The sequence below is a fragment of the Phyllostomus discolor genome, chromosome 11, assembly GCF_004126475.2.
Source record: "Phyllostomus discolor isolate MPI-MPIP mPhyDis1 chromosome 11, mPhyDis1.pri.v3, whole genome shotgun sequence".
In the NCBI taxonomy this organism is placed as follows: Eukaryota; Metazoa; Chordata; class Mammalia; order Chiroptera; family Phyllostomidae; genus Phyllostomus; species Phyllostomus discolor.
Genome location: NC_040913.2, coordinates 7726820 through 7745668, shown reverse-complemented (window position 1 = coordinate 7745668; position 18849 = coordinate 7726820). Strand labels below are relative to the sequence as shown.

Here is an 18849-nt window from a genome sequence, read left to right as displayed (position 1 = left end):
AAAGCCTTATCAAGAGTCTCCCATTTGTGTCCTATTACAAAGAAAACAGATTCCTATCGGATTTCATGAATACAGCCATATTTCCATGAAAATAATAATACTCATTCATAGTCTCCAAACTTCTTGAGGGATCAGATAGATCCCTCAAGAAGAAAAATATAAATGTTTCAATATTGCTTCCAAAGGTATAATTTGTCAAACTGCTCTCTAAGGAAAAAAGCGGGAGAAAGGTTGCTTATATCTCCCAGACAGCTGACTGAAATCCAAAGATGCTTCCTTACTCCAAATGCGATGTGTGGGAGGGGGTGGGGAGAGGGGCTGGCACAATGCAGGGAGAGTGGGGGCCGATCCACCGAGAGCACTAGCTGCTGGCTGGGCCCAAGGTTCCTGTGATCGATGCTTCAAAACAAAGACCAACACTCAGCAGATCAGAGTTTGGAGCAAGGGAAGGTTTATTGATCAACAAAGCCTCGTTTGAGCAGGTGGAAGAACTAATTCTCAAATCCATCTTAAAAATAGCTACATTTTATCATAAAACATCCAAGGTAAAGGTTATGCTGCCGAAATGGTACTTTTCTAAAATAACTGTTTGGTAACAACATGCTTACGATGGCTCAAAGCTGCATATGGTGAAGGTACTTCTGGAAAATGTATTTATCATGGGCCTAGCTATATTTTATAGTTCTAAACTTCTATATGAAAAATAACCAATCTACCCTTAAGATTTCACTGACTCTACCAATTGTTTTAAAGATACTAATAGAATTTTATCATAAACCACTTCCAGTGAGATAACATACATAAGAAAGATGTAAAGCTTTAACTCAAACCCAAAATATGCTGTAATTAAAATTTTTCACTTAAAAATTTGTTGGAAAAAATACACTGAAACACTACAGGACTGTTTTAAAGAAAAAACCTTTTATGACTTTAATGACATGCTATTTTTAAGAAGCAGACATTTTAAACACCTTTATATTCTTCAAAATTCTGTTGAGAATTTGTTTTTTTGAGGGGGACGGTACCAGGTGCCATTAAAGAGGTCCTCGTTCTTTGAATCGGCTTCCTAGCTATCGTGGGAAACGCTGTGAGGCGGGAGCAATTGTTCGGTGTTGGCGAGTTGCGGGCGTTCTGTGACACTGAAATAGTCTTGGCACCTGGATCTTCTGGCGTGTGGGGTTCGTCACACATCGGAGGAGTCACTCCAGTCGGTCACAGTCACTAAGCTGCTCTTCAGTGTGCTTTGTTCGTCCTGAAGTCCTGTGCACCGGGGAAGAGAGGGGAGGAGGAAGAGGAGGAGGCCCCAGTGATTAAATGAGCACATTGTCCAGCCTGTAAACATCCGTGCCTTCCTACTGCCAGTCTACCACTCAGTGTGTCGTGCAGGGGTGCCCACCGGCCCCCGCCCCCAGCTCCCACCGCTGTGCGGGAGCCTACGATGCAGCGTGACTGCGGAATGGCCAAGTCCCTCGGGTGCTCTCCAGGACCCTCACAGGTGCTCAGCATCTCTCCTGCCCTGCGCTCAGCACAGGGCCTGGAGGGCGACACCACTCGACTCGTTTTTGCCGTTGCTGTCATGGACTCGGAGTGAGTAGACGGTAAAGCAAAAAGAACAAAGCTAACAAACCAACTAGGGATTAAATGGTAAAAATAGGTTTTCTAGGGTAAATGAACTTAAAAATTGTCTCGGGCCACTTGAAATGGTATGGTGCCTCAAATTCCACTTGAGTTCAATTTTAGATTGTGTGTGTGTGTGTGTGTGTGTGTGTGTGTACTTTGAGGCCATGGCATTGGGAGGAGAGAAAGGAAATGGATTCAGACAGACCTCTCTGCCCTGTGAACTTAAGAGTCACTCTACTGCAAACACAGCCTTGGTTTTGCAACTATTAGGATCGATATTCAGACACAGCACCTCTGGTCACCTAATGACACTTCCAGAACGGAGGTCGACGTTACGAGCTGACGGTGTGAAACTGAAGGCGAGGCTGACACAGTGGTGGAGGGAAAGGGCGAGGTCAAGGGCAGAGGCAGCGATGGCTCATTTCACAAAGTGGGGTGGGCGAGAGACACGGCTGCATACGGCCAGAGCGATGGTTGACGTGAACACACATTAACTCAAAATTGCAAACATGGCTACAAAAATACTGGCGAGAGGGCGGGAGAGATGTAGTGAGCAGAGAAAATGGGCCAAATCTTCGTCTGTCTTAGCAGGACATGAACAGCTAACGCCTAAAGCTGGGCAGTCCAGGAGTCATGGTCAGTGTAGGACTCCGTCCCTCGGGCAGGGAGGTGCTCAGCAGAGGCCGTGCTGGTGGAGGGGCCCTTCTGTCCGATGGGACTCTCACCACGCACAGCAGTTACTTTGGTGAAGAATATAAATTACATTTTCTTTGTTTTTTTTTTTTAAAGATTTTATTTATTTATTTATTTTTAGAGAGGGAAGGGAGGGAGAAAGAGAAGGAGAGAGAGAAAGAGAGAAACATCAATGTGCGGTTGCTGGGGGTCATGGCCTGCAACCCAGGCATGTGCCTTGACTGGGAATCGAACCTGCAACACTTTGGTTCACAGCACGCGCTCAGTCCACTGAGCTACACCAGCCAGGGCTATATTTTCTAATTTCAAATATCGACTCCATCGAGAGTTAAGTCACTGGACTCATGCAGACTCCGGGACTTATCCAGGGACAATTTCATCACTTGCCACTTATCCCACTGGCTATAATGTCACCAGAGAAATCTTCCTTCAGAGAAAATAAAAATAACTTAATACATAACCAGAATAATTCAGCAAGACTATGCCAAAGGAAAGGTCTCATTCAAGTATATGATCAGAAATTTTAATTTCTATAGGGCACCTACATAAAGAGTATATATGTATTTACATGGGCATTTTGAAAACTAACATAAAATTTAGCCCTGGCTGGCATGGCTCAGCGGATTGGGTGTTGGCCTGTGGACCAAAGGGTTGCTGGTTCAATTCCCATTCAGGGTGCATGCCTGGGTTGCACTTCAGCGCATGAGAGGTTCTCACCCATCATGCTTCTCTCCCTCTCTTTCTTCCTCTTTTCCCCTCTCTCTAAAAATAAATAAAATCTTTAAAAAATAATATAAAATTTAAATACTAAAGATTAGGCCTGAAATGAAATAAAAATAACTAACGTACACAAATCAGTCAAGCTGTACACATTCAGTCCTTATTAAAGTAACACAAAGCACCAAGGCCTTTGTTATGCCGACAGGGTGTTTCGGCCTTGATGATGCATCAGTCAGCATCGTTTAGTTAGGTATTTATAAAGACGAAACACAAGTAACTGGAGAGGGAACCGAGCTCCTGCGCGACACCAAAGCAACGAACCTTCTCCCTTTGGCCCGGGAAGGACAGGAGCACCCCAGGCAGTTGGCACTTGAGTGGAATGGGATTCCTTCTTCACGGGCTGGGGCTCCTTTTGCTCCTTCCCGTCTTTCTTCCCCAGGGACTTGTCCTCCATTAAGGATGATATGTCCCAGTCGTCGTCGTCCACATCTGAGCACTGAGAGAAACGGGCGGAGAGCAAGGCTTGTTAAGGACGGGGCGCCGGCGGAGCCCCTCCATCCCTCCCCCCGTCCGCCAGACCCAGCTCCGCCGACACTGAGTGAGCGGGGGCTGGGCACCTGAGGATCCCTCCGCCGGTCACGTCTGGGGCGCGAGGAAGTGGAGTTAGAACCCCGTCTTTGAAAGCAAAGGGGGGCCCCTCTTTTTGTCTCTTGCCATGTTTCCTGCTCTGCCAATCATGAATTTAGAAAACTCCAGAAACACTACATTCTAGAAGTGAGGTTGGGGTGCTCCTTAACACAGGAGCTAGGCCGTCTCTGGAGCTCTTACCTATGAGACAGGTAAGACCCTCCACACCCTTCCCAAGGTAGACACGTGAGCTCGGCCTTGAAACCCGTGGCTTTTTGTTGTATTTGGCTTGCGTAACACAGATGCAGTAACTTACTAAACTCAGTTGGACAGAACTCGCCAGATCCCACAGATGAGCAGGGAAAGAATCAATCTAAGTGAACAATCAAGAGAAAACGACCCCTGCCCGAGGCCTCCGTCAATCACGGGAGCTGTGCCCAGAAATGCGCAGGGAGACCCGCATCCACAGAAGCACTTGCGGTGTCCTGGGTGCCCACCAGCTCAGGATGCCTGAGGGCCTCTCCTCTGCTCCGGCCGGGGGGCTCAGGCTCTGCCCCCGGCTCGGCTCACACACCTTTCGGAAGGATTTTTCCACTGACTGCCAAGCAGGGGTGAAGAGTCCCTGTTTTATTCCCAGGTCACACCACGGGAGCAGAAACATCCCCGGACTCAGATGTAAGGGCCCCAGGTTCCGGGCAGTCACAGGTTTCCAGGTGGGAATATACCCCAGGAATCCCGAGACACCAGTTCAAAAGAACTCGTAGGCACCGATGTTCACAGCGGTGTTGTTTACAATAGCTGGGTGGTGGAAACAGCCTAAGTGCCCATTTGTAGATGAGTAGGTTAAAAAACTGGTTCATCCACACAATGGAATACTACACAGCAGAAAGAAGAAGGAATTCCTACGCTTTGTGACACCGTGGATGGAAATGGAGAGCATTACGCTAAGTGAAATAAGCCAGTTAGTGAAAGACAAATACCACGTGATCTCACTTATAAGAGGAACCTAAGGGAGAAAACACCCTGATGAATGAAACAGAATGAGAGACAGGGAAACAGGGAACAGCTGCCGGAGGAAAGGGGGTGGGGGGAAACAGAGGGAAGAAGGGGAAGGGGGTAGTCAAGGAACACGCATGAATGACCCACGGACACGGACAACAGGGCGGGGATGGACTATGGGGTGGGGGGCTGGACAGAGGAGGGTAAATGGGGGGACAACCGTAATAGAATAAATAAGAATAAAAAAGAAAACAAGTTTCAGTGTGCAAATCACCTAAGATCTGCAAACATCCGATATAATACATGGGACAGGATTCTGAGAGCTGGGAAACCTGGGAAGCAAGCATGTGACATATTGTCGCCAGTTATCACTCCACTACCTTTGATGGTCTGTGGGAGGAGGGAAAAGGCGATACTGAAAATGAGCAGAGGTAAAAATCTCAACCTCTACGAGGCGAAAAATAACATTAAGATGCATTCATTGAAAGATGAACTTCTCCGTGGGTGTTTAGCAGGTAAAAGTGCTTTCACCTTTAGCTCTTCTCTGAATTCTCTTTTGATGAACGCCTCCGCAACATTAATCCCACCAACTGGCTTGCTCACATTTCTCTGGTTTGAAACTGTCTTTTCAACTTTTTCAGCTAATGTTTTAATGGAGGTTCCTGTAGGAGCAACAGAAAATAGGAAACGTTTTTAAAAACTGGTGTCTATCTTCAGTCCCAAAATAACCCAACGAGCAACTCTGAAAGACTCTCAGCTTTGCAAATAACTATGGACTACTAAAATAAAGTCAATGGATGTGCTTTGAGGGTTAGAAATGTTACATTAAATTACGTATGATTCCTTTAAAGATATAACGATCCTCTAGACTAGAAGAAGTAAAATTTTCATTTTAAATCGAAGGAGGATGGTCTCATACAAGTGCTGATCAGAAACCTTCATTTCAGGGAGGCAACCTGAATGAAAGGAATACTCACCTGGGTATTTTCAAAAACAGTATTAATTACTTTAAATGAATTAGTTAATAGTTTACACAATTATACAAATATACATATATATAAATTACATGCAATACAATAAACTAATTACAGCAGATATGGTTAAAACATACTTTAAAAAATTACTTTAAGAATTTCTTTGTAAACAGTGAGCCTGAAGCACCCCTGCCCTTCAGCAGGTGAACAGCACTCAGACTTGGACCTGATGCCCCTTCCGAACAGCCCCTGCCCCCCTGAAAAGGTGACAGAATGTACTAGAAGAGCCCTTCTCAGTCACCCAGTGTTATGGGCTGATTTGTGTCCCTCCAAACGCGTATGTTGACGCTCTAGCCCCGGCATCTCAGAATGTGGCCTTATGCAGAGGCAGGGCCTTCAGAGAGGTAGTCGGGTTAACCCGAGGTCATTAGGGAGGGGGAGCCCCAGCCCAGTGTGACCGGTGCCCTTACAAAAAACGGGTCAGTGGGACCCTGATGCACTCACTGAGGGAAGTCGATGTAATGACTCATAGGAAGACGGCCATCCGAGAGCCAAGAACAGAGACACAGGACAGGTCCCTGTGGCCTCCAGAAGGAACCAACTCTGCCCCCCTCGGCCTTCCGGCCTCTGGAACTCTGAGACAAGACATTTCTCTCATGGAAGCTGCAGCAGCCCCAGGAAACTAACACACCTGGGCATTCCTGACTCCCTCCTCTCCTATCACCTGAACATCAATGTGCCGCCAAGCCCCGCCCACTTTCCTGGGCAGCGGCAGCTTTGCAGAAGCCCTGTCCTCCCCTCCGTCCTCTCCTGCGCGTCCGTCCAGCCCCGCCTGCCAGTGCGTGGTGCCCCTGGTCGGGAACCACTGCCCCGCGCACCATTTCCCCAAGGACTCTCAGTGGCAGCAAGAGCTCACCCGTGGGCTTGGGAGAAATATCAGAGTCCTCGATTTCACTTCCTTCGGTCCAGTCAGTGTCGCTTTTGACAATTTTCCTTGTGAAGGCACTCTTGCTGTTCTTGGGTAGCTGCACAAGAGGGAAGTCTGGGGACGTGTAGGCCTGGATGAGGTCGCCAGCATCCAGCTCCTCCTCGGAGCTAAAGGGGGGTGTCCTAAACAAAGCGAAACCCAAACAGGGAGCGGTGTATTCTTAAGTCTCAGGATTTATAAGCGATATGCCTCTTCATGAGGTAAGAACTTTCTCAGGTAGTTCCCAAGGCGCATAACTAATGCCAGTGCGGCCACCGGGCGAGGTGGCGGCAAGGCCCAGGATTTGTGCAAAAGGCTGACGGCTCCTGTCAAACCCGGACCTGCCACCATGCGGCGTCTTTACCAACACGGAGGCAAGGACGACAGTTCTCCTCCAAACCCTAACTTGTGTGTTCTTAACGTTCTTGGTTTTCACTTGGCCGAGAAAACTTTCTCAGTGGGGGAAAAAATAGTTTTGGCAATAAACTACTCCACCTTTTAAAATAGTGTCATTATTCATAACTTGTCTTTACACTGCATCTTAAAAAGTGCTGTTACAATCGTATTTGTAATATTGTCACATGCGTTGTCACCCCATTTAAAGGTGAAATACAAGTTCAGAGCAGTGTTCACTCGTTTAAAAAGGACTCACCAAGCACATGGATTTCGGACACTGTTCGGTTATACCAAGTCCCATGAAATAAAGCTCTTCCCGTGACGTTGTATACATGAAAAGTGCGTTTGAAGGGTAAATCATTATTTAGATCGTCTCTACCGTCTTATATTTCTACTGTCTCTACTTTATATATGCACACATGAGGCCTCAATGAAGAGATTTAGAGCACCAATATCTCTGGAATAAGTCAATAATGATGAAATTTAATGATGACATTCGTTTTACTCCTCACCAGTAACACTAATACCTATAATGTACTGAGTGCCAAACACTGAGGCTGAGCCCCTTTCCTATGCTCTTGTTAGATCATCAAACTATCCTGTGCAAAAGGCAGCACCAGCCCATCTTACAGATAAGAAAACTGAGCCCTCAGACTGGTGAGCCATTGAATCGATGGCACAGAGTCGGTGAGTGACTGAGGCAGGAGTCTCCGTGTCCTGAGAGAGCCTCGGATTGCTCAAGTATCCCCTGACCCCACCGGCACGGACCCAGCCGATAAAAGTCATCATCATCCCTGTCATCTATCGAGCTCACTGGAATCTACGGGACACCGAGGGGCATCGTGGAAGCGACCCCGGTGGTCCCACGTCTCCATGGAGGCCGCCATGCGACAAGCGCTATTAAATCATGCAAAAACTAATGAAGAAACGAGGAATCGCCCCAGAGGAATAACACATAAATGATGACAGTGAGCGGCCAGGGCTTCGGCTGACCGTAATGAGCATGCTCGTTTACAATGAACGGAATGGTCAGCGAAAAGAGGTTTTTAAATGACCTCCCCGCCCCAAGTACTCACGTAATACTTGAAGACTTCCTGGGAAAATGATCTTCTGTGACATTTTTCTTAATTCTAAAAAAAAAAACAACAGAGAATTACTTCCAAGCAGCATGAGTCAGTAATGTAATTCAATACAAATTCCATGGAATCGGTGATTTGTGCGTCTGGTGCACATTAGAGGGGACGAGCAGGGGTGAGTCTCCACACACCAGGGAGAGGCGGGCAGACGCGGCGGCTGCGACTCTCCGTGGTGCTAAAACCACTGCTGTGGGCTCCACGTCTGTGTCCCCCTAAAGTCACGTGTCGAGGCCCTACTCCTCCAAAGGGATGGCATCTAGAGATGGGGCCCCTGGGAGGGAATCAGGTTTATTTGAGGTCACGAGGGTGGGGCCCCATGCAGGGATTAGTGTCCTTGCAAGAAGGCAAAGAGAGCCCAGATCTCATCGCCCCCTCCCGCCCCGCCCCTGCCAGGCCAGAGCAGCCAGAGGGCAGCCATCTGCCAGCCTCGGAAGAGACCTCTTAATGACCCGGCTGGCACCCTGACCTTGGGCATCCAGCCTCCAGAAGTACAAGAAAATGAGTTTTGTTGTTCAAACAAACTGCCTGGTCCGTGATGTTTTGTTAGGGCCTCCCGAGCTGACCGAGATACACAGCAGTCAACACATTCTAGCAGTGGGAAATACTCACTTTGGCACAGACGTTCTCTCCGTGAAAACGGGTCTTTGTTTAACCAACTGCCTGCTTTTGGGAGGGAACTGTATTGCTTTGGACGCTTCTCCCGTTGAAAAGGTGTCCAGGTGAGAAGCGGAGTTCCTGTCTGGAAGAGCGTGCCTCTCATGAGTCTCCGTTGCAGGAAAACGCGGGAGAAAGACCGCAACCCTGGCTGTGCCGGCGCGGAGACCAGCCAGCCCGTCTCTAGGGTCTGCAGCCCACACCACGGGGTGGGGGGTTAATGTAAAAACAAAATTAAAAACCTGACAACACTTAGTGGTTCAAACAGTAATAAAGCTTCAAATTCAGTGCCAGAGTTTGGGAACCATTTGAAACCATGAAAAGGTGGGTGGATTTGACGACTCCCACCTGCACACATGAGACGGCGGCTGAGACAGGCTTACCCGAAGACAGTGACGCCCTCTCATCGACTTTGCAGCTGACCTGATGTTCAAGGGTTTCTCGGATTTGCTGGAAGTTAGGTATCTGTCTCTCCAGGTCACGTCTTTTGGATTCCATGGTTCTGAGCACTCTGTGCAACTGGTCGCTTGAAATACCGCGTGTATCCTGAAGGAATAGAATGCGGAGTCAGTCAATGATCCTGGGATGTTTTTCATTTCATGTGCATTTGTCAGCATTCACTGTGCCAACCTTTCACGCTTTCTGCCGTATGTAAGGTGGAAGACGCCCCAACATATGACATAGTGTGTGGAGGCGTGTGTTGTCTGTGGCTGGTTAGCAGGACTCGGCTGTGGATGCACAGAATGCGTGTGTGACTGACTGACCAGCAATGCAAGGTGTGAGGTAAGGACCAATGAGCCCACAAGGGTGACAGGCGTTCCACAAAGAGAGGCTATCGGAGGCGCCAGTGGCCAGAGGCGGCTAGAGGGGAGGACCAGGCTGTGCCTTGAAGGATGGGTGGAGTCACAGTGAAACAGGGGAGTACTGGGGTGGGGGGTGTAGGGCCTGGGGCGGGGGCAGGAAAGGCAGGGATTGAGGGGAGGTAGTCAAGGCACGTCCAGGGACTGATGCTTCGAGGGAATGGGCGAAGAGGAGAAAAGGGGACTGAACGCCAGCGTGCAAAGCCTCAAGATTATGCCATAAGTAAAAGAAGGCCGTCAGAGGTTTCCGATTATGGATATAGCATAGTTAAAAAGGTAATTTGAGAACGTTCACCTGGATTTGATGACAGGAAGACTCGTTAAAAGGCCGCTCATTCAGGAACAGTGTCACACGTGCTCCCGCATCCCATCACCCCAACACTTCCCCCATCACCCCAACACTTCCCCTCCTCCACAGGAAGGGGCCTCGCCGCCCCGCCCCCCCCCCCCCCCCCCCCCCCCCCCCCCCCCCCCCCGCTGTGGATAGCAATCATCATCGGATCCAGCGCAGCCTCCAGGGAGAACAGAGAAACCTTCTCTGACCTCAGTCATTCCATCCCCTCTTCCTTCCCTTCACTGCATGTCCCACACGCGATCCTCATGGACCTACCACCGGTCTGCATGCACAGCTGTTCCTCGCCTATCGTCTTACGCCCTGCTGCTGAATGGAAATACCCAGTACCATCCTGACGCCAGTCCTTCCTAATTAGTGCACAGAATTTAGGGCCTTTCCCATCGGAATCCCAATAGGGCTTACTGGGGAGCTGCAGAAGCTGTTTCTAAAGTTCACTGGAAAACAACATATGGAAGAAGTGCCAAGAACTTTTTGAAATAAGACGACTAATGAACGAGGCATGGCCTATAGCAGATATTAAAATACAGGACAAAGCCACTGCCATTAAATCAGTATGCTGTTGGCAAAGGAATACAAAAAAGCGGGATAAAACAGATGAAAGTCCAGAAGAAAAATCCAAATGCATATAGGAATTCCATATATGATAAAAGGGCCATTTCAAATAAATGGGAGAAGAATGGATTACTCAACAAATGATTTGGGGACAACTGATCCAACTGGAAATAAGATTAGATCTCCAACTCATTGCTTCCAAACTTAATTGTTAAAGCCCTGACAGGAACAGAAGGCAATACATGTTTTCATGTAACCTTGGGATGAAAGGAAATGTCCCAAATAAAACATAAAACCCCCAAACCATATGCAAACAGCCAACACGGAAACTATAAAGCAATTCACGTGGGAATTACTGACATTCATGAACATGTTTGATTTCCACTGCCCTGAGGGTGGTCAAAATCCACCTGAAAAGAGTGGCAACACTAATGTGGAGCAACTGAAACTCTCACACATGGATAGGGATAGTGTAAATTGGTGCAAACTTGAGAAAAACTTGAAGAACTATTTGGTTATACCTATTCGGATGAACCATGCATACTCTTAGACCCTGAAGGTTCATTCCCACATAGGTATCCAGTGAAAGGAATGCCCGTGTCGGCCAAAAGCTACGTATAAGAATGTCATGGTCAAAAAGAGGCTCAAACCAGAAATCTAAATGTCTCTCAACAGGAGAATAAGTAAAATGTACACGTTCAGTCAATAAACTACGACACTACAAATCACTGCTAAATGATATCACTGCTAAATGATATGAATCTTACACACAAAATCGTAAGCAGAAGAACCCATCCACAAAATGCTACATGACGTATGATTTCACTCATAGGAGGTTCAAGGACAAGCAAAATTAAGTCCGAATAGCCATTATTTCTTGTTGAAGAATAAGGGATGATAGTCACTAAGCAAAGGCAAAAGAGTGGCTTCTGGGGTATTGAAAATGATTGATCTCTCAATCTGGGTGGTAGTTACAGATCACCACACACACACTCCGACAAATCCTTATACACACGTATGCGTACATGCATATGCACACAGGAATACATATGTGAACACACACACCTATATAGACATATAGATGTGTGTATACACAGACCTATTTACACAAACACCAATACATTCATACACATAAACACACATGCACAACCAACTATACATGTGCACGTGCCTGCACACACATGCATGTGTGAACAAAAGCAGGTTTACAATTGTGAGTATGCAAACCAGAGTTTATTCTTGTACCATTATTGATTAAGTATTGTATTATTTTCCATTGTAACAACTGTAAACCTACCTTCGTCCACCTCTGTACTTTTGCACACAAACTTGTATGCACACACACATACGCAAATACATACGTGTAGGTATACAAATTCAAGTTGCTTCCTTAAGATTCATGCATTTTATGCATGTCAATAAAAAGGTAGAAAGCAAAGAATATGTATATCTCTATCTATCTATCTATCTATCTATCATCTATCTATCACATGTACTGGAACTATTCAACCTGGCAAAAACACTGAAGTAGAATTCACTCATCCGTTCATTTAACAAGGACGGCTTAAGTGCCGACGCCGTAGAAGGCAGCAGTTTGGAGTTCACAGCTGGACGCCAGCAGCACCGCTGCTGTCCAGGGGCCAGCCCGGCCCCTTCGTTACCAGCTGTGACCCGAAGCAAGTTCCTTCACCCCTCTGTGAAGGGAGGGTGATGTCGTCCCTCACCTCAGAGACGCGTTTCTATGTGTAAATGGTTTAACACCCATGAGGCTGTCAGAACGGTGGTGCACTAACCTCCAGTCTCCCAACGTGGACACAACTCACATACCTCCTTCTCGTCCCTGATTCTCTCTTATTTAGAAAACAAAACAAAACAAAACCAGCGAATATTCCAAAAGTGAATGAACTTACCGCATTAATCCCTAAGGTTTCCAATTTTCGCACCAAACTCTCCTCCAAGATTGTTCTTATTTTCTTAGTGAGAGAAGGGTTATTCTTCAAAGCCTTCCTGAAGTGGTTCTTGTGGTTATTTAACTTGTGTTCATTCTCCCTTCCTGAAATGAGGTTTTGAAAAACGTGTTAAAAGACAAACAAATGCATTCAACCTCTAAGTAGAAAATGATAATACGCAACTTTTAAGCAGCAAGGGAGCATCTGTAATCTTTTCGGTTTGGGGATATTTTAGTCATTCAGCATGTATACAATGCTTAAGTACTGCAGCTTTTAAAATGTTGTTAAGTCAGGTGCAACACTTCAAATGTCTTTAGAGACTCTTTCTTAATCACTTAACCGAATTATAGCTAGATAAATAATGCAAGAAGTGCGTGTCTAAAGAAGCACAATGAAAAAAACCTTATTTAGAAGTTTAATGTTTTATTCTGAAATTATTTTATTGCTCCTGGATAATTCATTTCTCCTACATTCAGTTAGAATCTATGTAACATTTTATGAAGAAAAAGCTCATTTTAAATAATTAAGTATTTATAAAGTAAATTTAGTAGAAGTTAAGTTTATATAAAATTTCAAAATGCGAAAATATCCTTCTTAAAATATTTACCAAAATGAAAAAGAGGTGAACAGAAGTCTTAGGCAAAGCACACTTTGTTTAAAACAACCCTTAATTAAAAAGAAAGAAAAAAATAACAGGCCAGGTTCTTCTAGCATTTCCTTGCCCATTCCTCTTTTACTCCCTCACTCAAACACGCCTAGTTCAAGCGAGTCTCGAGAAGGGGTGTCATCACGTGACCTTGAAGCAGTGTCCGACGTCCCAGGAAACGGAAAGCTTAATGAAAGGGACCCAACTCGGGGCAGTTGCGACCCCTCGGGAAGGCCCAGAGGCTGACCCGGGAGACACAGCAGCGTCTCTCATTTTGGAGTCCAGCCTTCTAATCTCTGAGCAGGGGGGCACTTCACCGCGTCAGGGTGGCACCAGATGCCACGGCCTGGGGCTGGGGCTGTAGACACCCCTTCCCCTCCCCGGTGGCCTCATCCACCTCAGCAGGTGGAATTTGTAGGTATCGGGGCATGTGGATTTGCAGACCCTAAGCCAAATAAATGCCTTTGGTTAAGAAGTTTTCTAAATGCCAGTCCAATTCCAGTGGTGGAGACTATGCTCATCAGCAACCGGTTTGGCTGACAGCGGAATTAGTCAAATTACTGTTTGTACATTAAGAAAGAGGAAATATCCTGCGTGATGGTGCTTCTCTAATCTTCGCTACTGCGGGTTGCTAAACCAAAATGATAAAATTTCCTTTGATTACGTGTGATTAAAGGTCAGAAGTCATCTTTAATGTTGTTCTCTCGGCACTTAGGCTGCCGTCTTTCCAGCCTCTGTTCTCCAGTATCCTGAAACCACCCCGAAAAGGTACTGCTGTCCTAGAAACTGACCGCACATCACAATCTGGAGGGCTTGGTCACAGCCACGGCTGTGTGGCTGACTTTGGCTGCTAGCTGGCCACCGAGTCTACAACTATCCAGGGCTAAAAACAGAAAGAGGAACCAGGAGACAGTCTGGGAGTCATGGTGTTACCGTACAGACATGCCCTGTCCTGGTCCTGCAGAGATCACCTTTCTGGCCAGTTTCGGGGATATACAAGGGGCCGCGCAGAAGCACAGCCCGAAGAAAAGATGTGGGCCCTGTGTGCCGAGAGGGACATAAGGAGACGTGCAAGGTCCAGGGTGGCGCGGAACGGTCACATCTTGGAAGAGTTATAAGGTCTTTGGTAACAGTCACTGAATTCACTGTTGATTGATCCGGGTTCACCTTCAACCAGGACAAACTCCTTTTGGTGACTTAGTTTCCCCAATGACCACGGATTAAACGTTTCCTTCTGTTTTCCAACTCCCTTTCTACGTTGGCTGTGGCTTTGGAAAGCCCTTTATGAATCATTCGAAGGCCCTTGGTTGGAAAGACTCTTACAAAGCTGTAGCTGGCCGATGGAAGGATGCAGAGTGGACAGGAAAAAGAAGAATAATAAGAACACTCAAGTTTTCAGGTAAAGATGGAATTGATCACTTGGAAACCAAAAATCGTGAAAGATTTTAGTTAAAGCACGCACTGCTCACCAACATGAACAGAAGACAACTTTCTAGACATCGGCACTTCCTCTTATGGCAAAGGGGAAAGCTTATGAAAGCCAACTGCCAAGGCACAACAGCCTACACGTGATCAGCTCTATCCGAGGCACAACAACGGCATTTGTGGGAAGCAAATAATTGCAGCACAAAGCAAACAGTAACACCCGAAAGCAGAATTTCTGAGCTGGAACGGACTTTGTCAGGCAGCAACGAACCTCCTCACTTTTCACAGGAGGACACTGAAACCAGAGAGAGACCCCTCAGGCCGCCAGCTGGTCCCACACAGCCTGGACCAGCTCCATCACTCTGTTCTCCGTATGCAACTATGGGAAGCAGAAAACCCAGACTTAACTCCAGCCTCGTCATGAATTAAACTCAGTGACTTGGGGCAAGCTCCTCGTCCCCGTTGCAAGTTTCTGAGTAATCAAATGGCCTCTAACACCCGCTCCTGGCCCTCACACTCTGACGCCATACACACAGCCAGATCAAGGATGCCTCTCCACAACCGTCCACAGGGAAGGACGCAGGAAGGGTCTTCCCGAGCAGCTGCTTCTTGGTGATGGCCGTGCTTTGCAAACCCCTGCCGGAGGGACTGGCTGCACAGGCATTATCTGCAAAACGTGAGCCCAGGCTGCGGGATGTTCTGGTGGCAGTTAACCTGCTGCCGGCGGGCAGGGTCTGCAAAGGCCCTGCCAGGATGTGGTCACCGTTTCTGTCACGCTGCCTTTGGCCTCTGGGGTGTGTTTCATGGCCCTCGGTACTTCCTCCCACGAGAGCTGCGTCTGAACCCAAGGAGGGTGGCAAAGATTTTCTTTCCCTCTCTGAGTCTCCAAATGTGGCAACAATCTACGATGGTGTTTGCGGTCAGTGACCCCAACCTCACGCCCCATGTGTTGCGGGTAGAAGAACTCTTAAAAGAAACACGGGCAGGATGATGCAGCAGGTGGAACCTGGCGCCCAGGTGGTGACGATGGACCAATCACGATTCCTCTTGGAACCTAGTTGACTTGTTTTTTTTAAATGGATGTGAACTATATGACCCAAGGCTCCAGTCTGGACCTCTTTAATGAACCTGACACATCTCATGAATTCTCCAGAGAATAAGACATTTTGTGTTCCAGGCCTCAATAAATGACATGTAAGCACGAAAAGCACGTTACTTGAAACTAAAATGAAAATACACAACATATAGTTACGGATGTCCCTGATCTAGTCACTTCTCAATTTGTAGCCTCCTGAAAAAATTTTAAAAAGTGTCTTCTAGAACACGGAAGTTATAGTAAATATTAAGACTTCATGTATTAGAATATATCATTTTACTTCTCGTCCTAACAAAGGTGAAAAAATCAGTGCCCTTATAAATATTAAGAGTTTGCTTCTTCTAAAGAAGTGATAGATGATAAAGCATTAGTATTACTAAGTGGAAAATTATGATAAACTGATTCAAATATAATTTTCGAAACTCTAAGTCTAGCATTAGAAAGTATCTTAATAATGTACAATGACTTTCATAAGCTTCAAACATTAATTTCTAGAAAATAATTTTGAGAACAGCCGAATAAGCTGAGTAAGCAACATTTTAAGCATCTCCCCAAACCCGTAACAGCTCCCAAAGTCCACCAAAAACATTATTCTGCACCTAAATATTCCACATTCAGAACTTAAATATTATGCTTTCCTTTCTATTAAAAACGATGTTTGAAGTGGACACGTCACCCATGAGCTCGTGTCACGGATCCAGGGTATGAGAAATAACCACGGTGACACGAATATTTTTGTAGTATCTGGCGCCCAATATGTGTTAACTTGTCATCCGATCAGAAAATATCTGTACTGATATAAAGGCTTAAATTTTTTTTTCAAGTTCCCTGGCACAAGGAGCTAAGAACACAAAGAAAGCAGGGAGGAATCTAACAGCACGGTAGGGGAGCAGGGTGACCATGCACTGCACACAGATTGAAAATAGGATCCAAACCTCAACATCCTCCCTCATTTTGACACCATGTGATAAGAACCCCTGGGTCGCATTTTCCAGGCTTGGGTTTTAGCATCTGGATAGACCACCTGTGCAGGGACGAGCCCTGAGCAAGCCCTCTGTTACCTTTTTCTTCCTCTGAAAGTTCTTCTATTGGCTCCAGTATGTGCGACGAGAATGCCTGTTCTACTGACGAGGAAACACAAGGACAGCACAGACAGGACAACAGCAAAGTGCAATTAGTTTCCTTTCAAACCACGTTGAAAGCCGTAGTTCCGCAGTGCGCTAAGCATGCCTGAGAGAGCAAGAATTTCCTGGGAAACGATATCCTGAGGCAGTCAGTGAAAGCTACTCTTTTCCATGGCGTCAGCTCTTTCTCCATATTTCCCATCGATTCCACTCTCAGGGTATTATATTTTTAAATAATTAAATGAAGGCTTTGCATTCATCCACCTCGTGCCTGGCAGGATTCTTTTAATGCACGAGGACACTACTGGACTGGGTGGTTAAATAGAAAATTAATGAACACATTCCACCCCCAAAGATAAAAACCATAAAAAACTTCCCGAGCCCCGGATTCCCACTTAACACGAGCACCAGAGTCGTCAGGGGGTAGGGCCAGGCTGGTAAAGGACAAAAACAGGTGTCCCTAGGGCCAGGAGCCCGAGGGACAACACCAGGACTAAGATCCATTCCTCAATACTTCAATACTTCCCTGTCCCAAACCATGTTTCAAGACCTAGTTCTGCTCTGAGAGGCACCAGGGCAAGGCTGCAGACAAATGACAGATGAAGGTGGCCTCGTCCCAATCCCACCCCAGGGCAGTGGCGGGGAAGACAAAGGTCACTGTGCAGACGCAGGAAACCCACAGGTAGCCTGGGTAAAGCCCAGCCCCACTCTGTCAATAAAGAGTAGGTCCCTTCCAAGGAAGGTCAGGCTGTGGCCGAAGGTTTAACACGGCAGTCAGGCATCAGACCCAGAATGAAATGTAACCTGGAGTCTCGTCCAGGGGGGGTGCACGGTTCACTCATCTTCGGCTTGGAGACTGACATGGCGCCACCTCCCTGGGGAGCTCTGCACCTGCACCCACAGGGCAGAGGTCATTTCATTCTGCCAGCAGACCCCAGAGCACGTGTGAGGTGAGAATTATAATGGCCAACGATGAGCGAGGGCTCAGCAGGTTGCCAGGCACGTGGCTTGCATGTTATTAGTACAGATTTAACAGCTCCCACATTAAAAGTCTGGCTTTGAATTTATTCACGGGTATGTCTGGTAGTCTACTTTAGGCACTAACAAACACACACACATATAATAGGTATATATATATATATGTATATAATGTTTAGGTACATATAAATAGGTTCTTGTAGCTTGGCCAGTGCCCTTAGCCAACATATTTAACATTGGCTATATGGGAGAAATGCATTTTAAACTGCTTTCAAGTAAACTTTGGGACACAGACTCTTAGTAAGTAGGAGTCCACTTTAATGTGAGATAGGAACACCGTCCTGCTAAGGATGAAGTCCACCCATGCACCACGGCTGCGGGACATCCAGGTTTAAAGACACACAGACTATTGCACTAGTTTGAACTGCTGAAAGTAGAAATTTTAGGACGATCAAGGTGAGTTTTTTTTTATCTCACACGGTGTATTATTTTATTGTACTTCATGAGCACAACAAAAATAAGGTTACGGGGTGAAAGTTCTATACAATCTCAAAAATCCTCATATGTACATTTACTATCATTATGTGACTGGAATAATTCCATGACTCAGGTCTCTCGGGTTGGGAGAAACTGTCAAAATTCGTACTTTTCCTGGGGTGGGGCCCCACAATGCCACAGGAACAGGCCCGGACAGATGTGGTCAACTCAGTGGTTGCCACGAGCCGTCTCAACCAACTTCATTTCCTTCAAATCTCTTCTGCCGGCCTACTCTGTGCTCAGCCAAATCAGTCATCTGCACCGGAAGTGAACATCTAGTGCTTTCCTGCTGTCTTCTGCTGCTCTTTTTGCTTGGTTTCAGCCAAAGGGGGCAGCACCCCCCCCCCCCACAAACACACACACTGTCTTCCTGGGGCAACCCACACCTGGTACCTGTCATGCAATCCCGGCAGATTTGGAAGTGCACATCCCAGCTCCAAAGCTTCACCGCCCACCTGCCCGCCCCCCGCCCCCCACAAGATCTGCTGAGGGCCCCGCCACAGCCCTGCCTCTAGGTCCTGCTGTTCTCTCACTGGTCTTG

The 18849-nt window shown here is 46.8% G+C and overlaps 1 protein-coding gene across 4 annotated transcripts in view; it reads right to left on the bottom strand.

Annotated features, from left to right (window-relative positions):
- Nucleotides 1-434: 434 nt before the first annotated feature.
- DZIP1 (DAZ interacting zinc finger protein 1) overlaps nucleotides 435-18849 on the bottom strand; it is a 45765-nt gene continuing 27350 nt past the window's right edge. For 2 of the 4 annotated variants that reach the window (XM_036011224.1, XM_036011225.1), the window contains 9 exons: nucleotides 16731-16793; nucleotides 12464-12606; nucleotides 9170-9332; nucleotides 8742-8871; nucleotides 8073-8126; nucleotides 6550-6743; nucleotides 5191-5321; nucleotides 3355-3529; nucleotides 435-1260 (listed from right to left, as the gene is read on the bottom strand). In XM_036011224.1, the coding sequence (XP_035867117.1) occupies nucleotides 1184-1260; nucleotides 3355-3529; nucleotides 5191-5321; nucleotides 6550-6743; nucleotides 8073-8126; nucleotides 8742-8871; nucleotides 9170-9332; nucleotides 12464-12606; nucleotides 16731-16793 (1130 nt within the window). In that variant the 3' untranslated portion in view covers nucleotides 435-1183. The remainder of the gene's footprint in view (nucleotides 1261-3354; nucleotides 3530-5190; nucleotides 5322-6549; nucleotides 6744-8072; nucleotides 8127-8741; nucleotides 8872-9169; nucleotides 9333-12463; nucleotides 12607-16730; nucleotides 16794-18849) is intronic. The other 2 variants (XM_028526459.2, XM_036011226.1) reach the window with 2 other exon arrangements.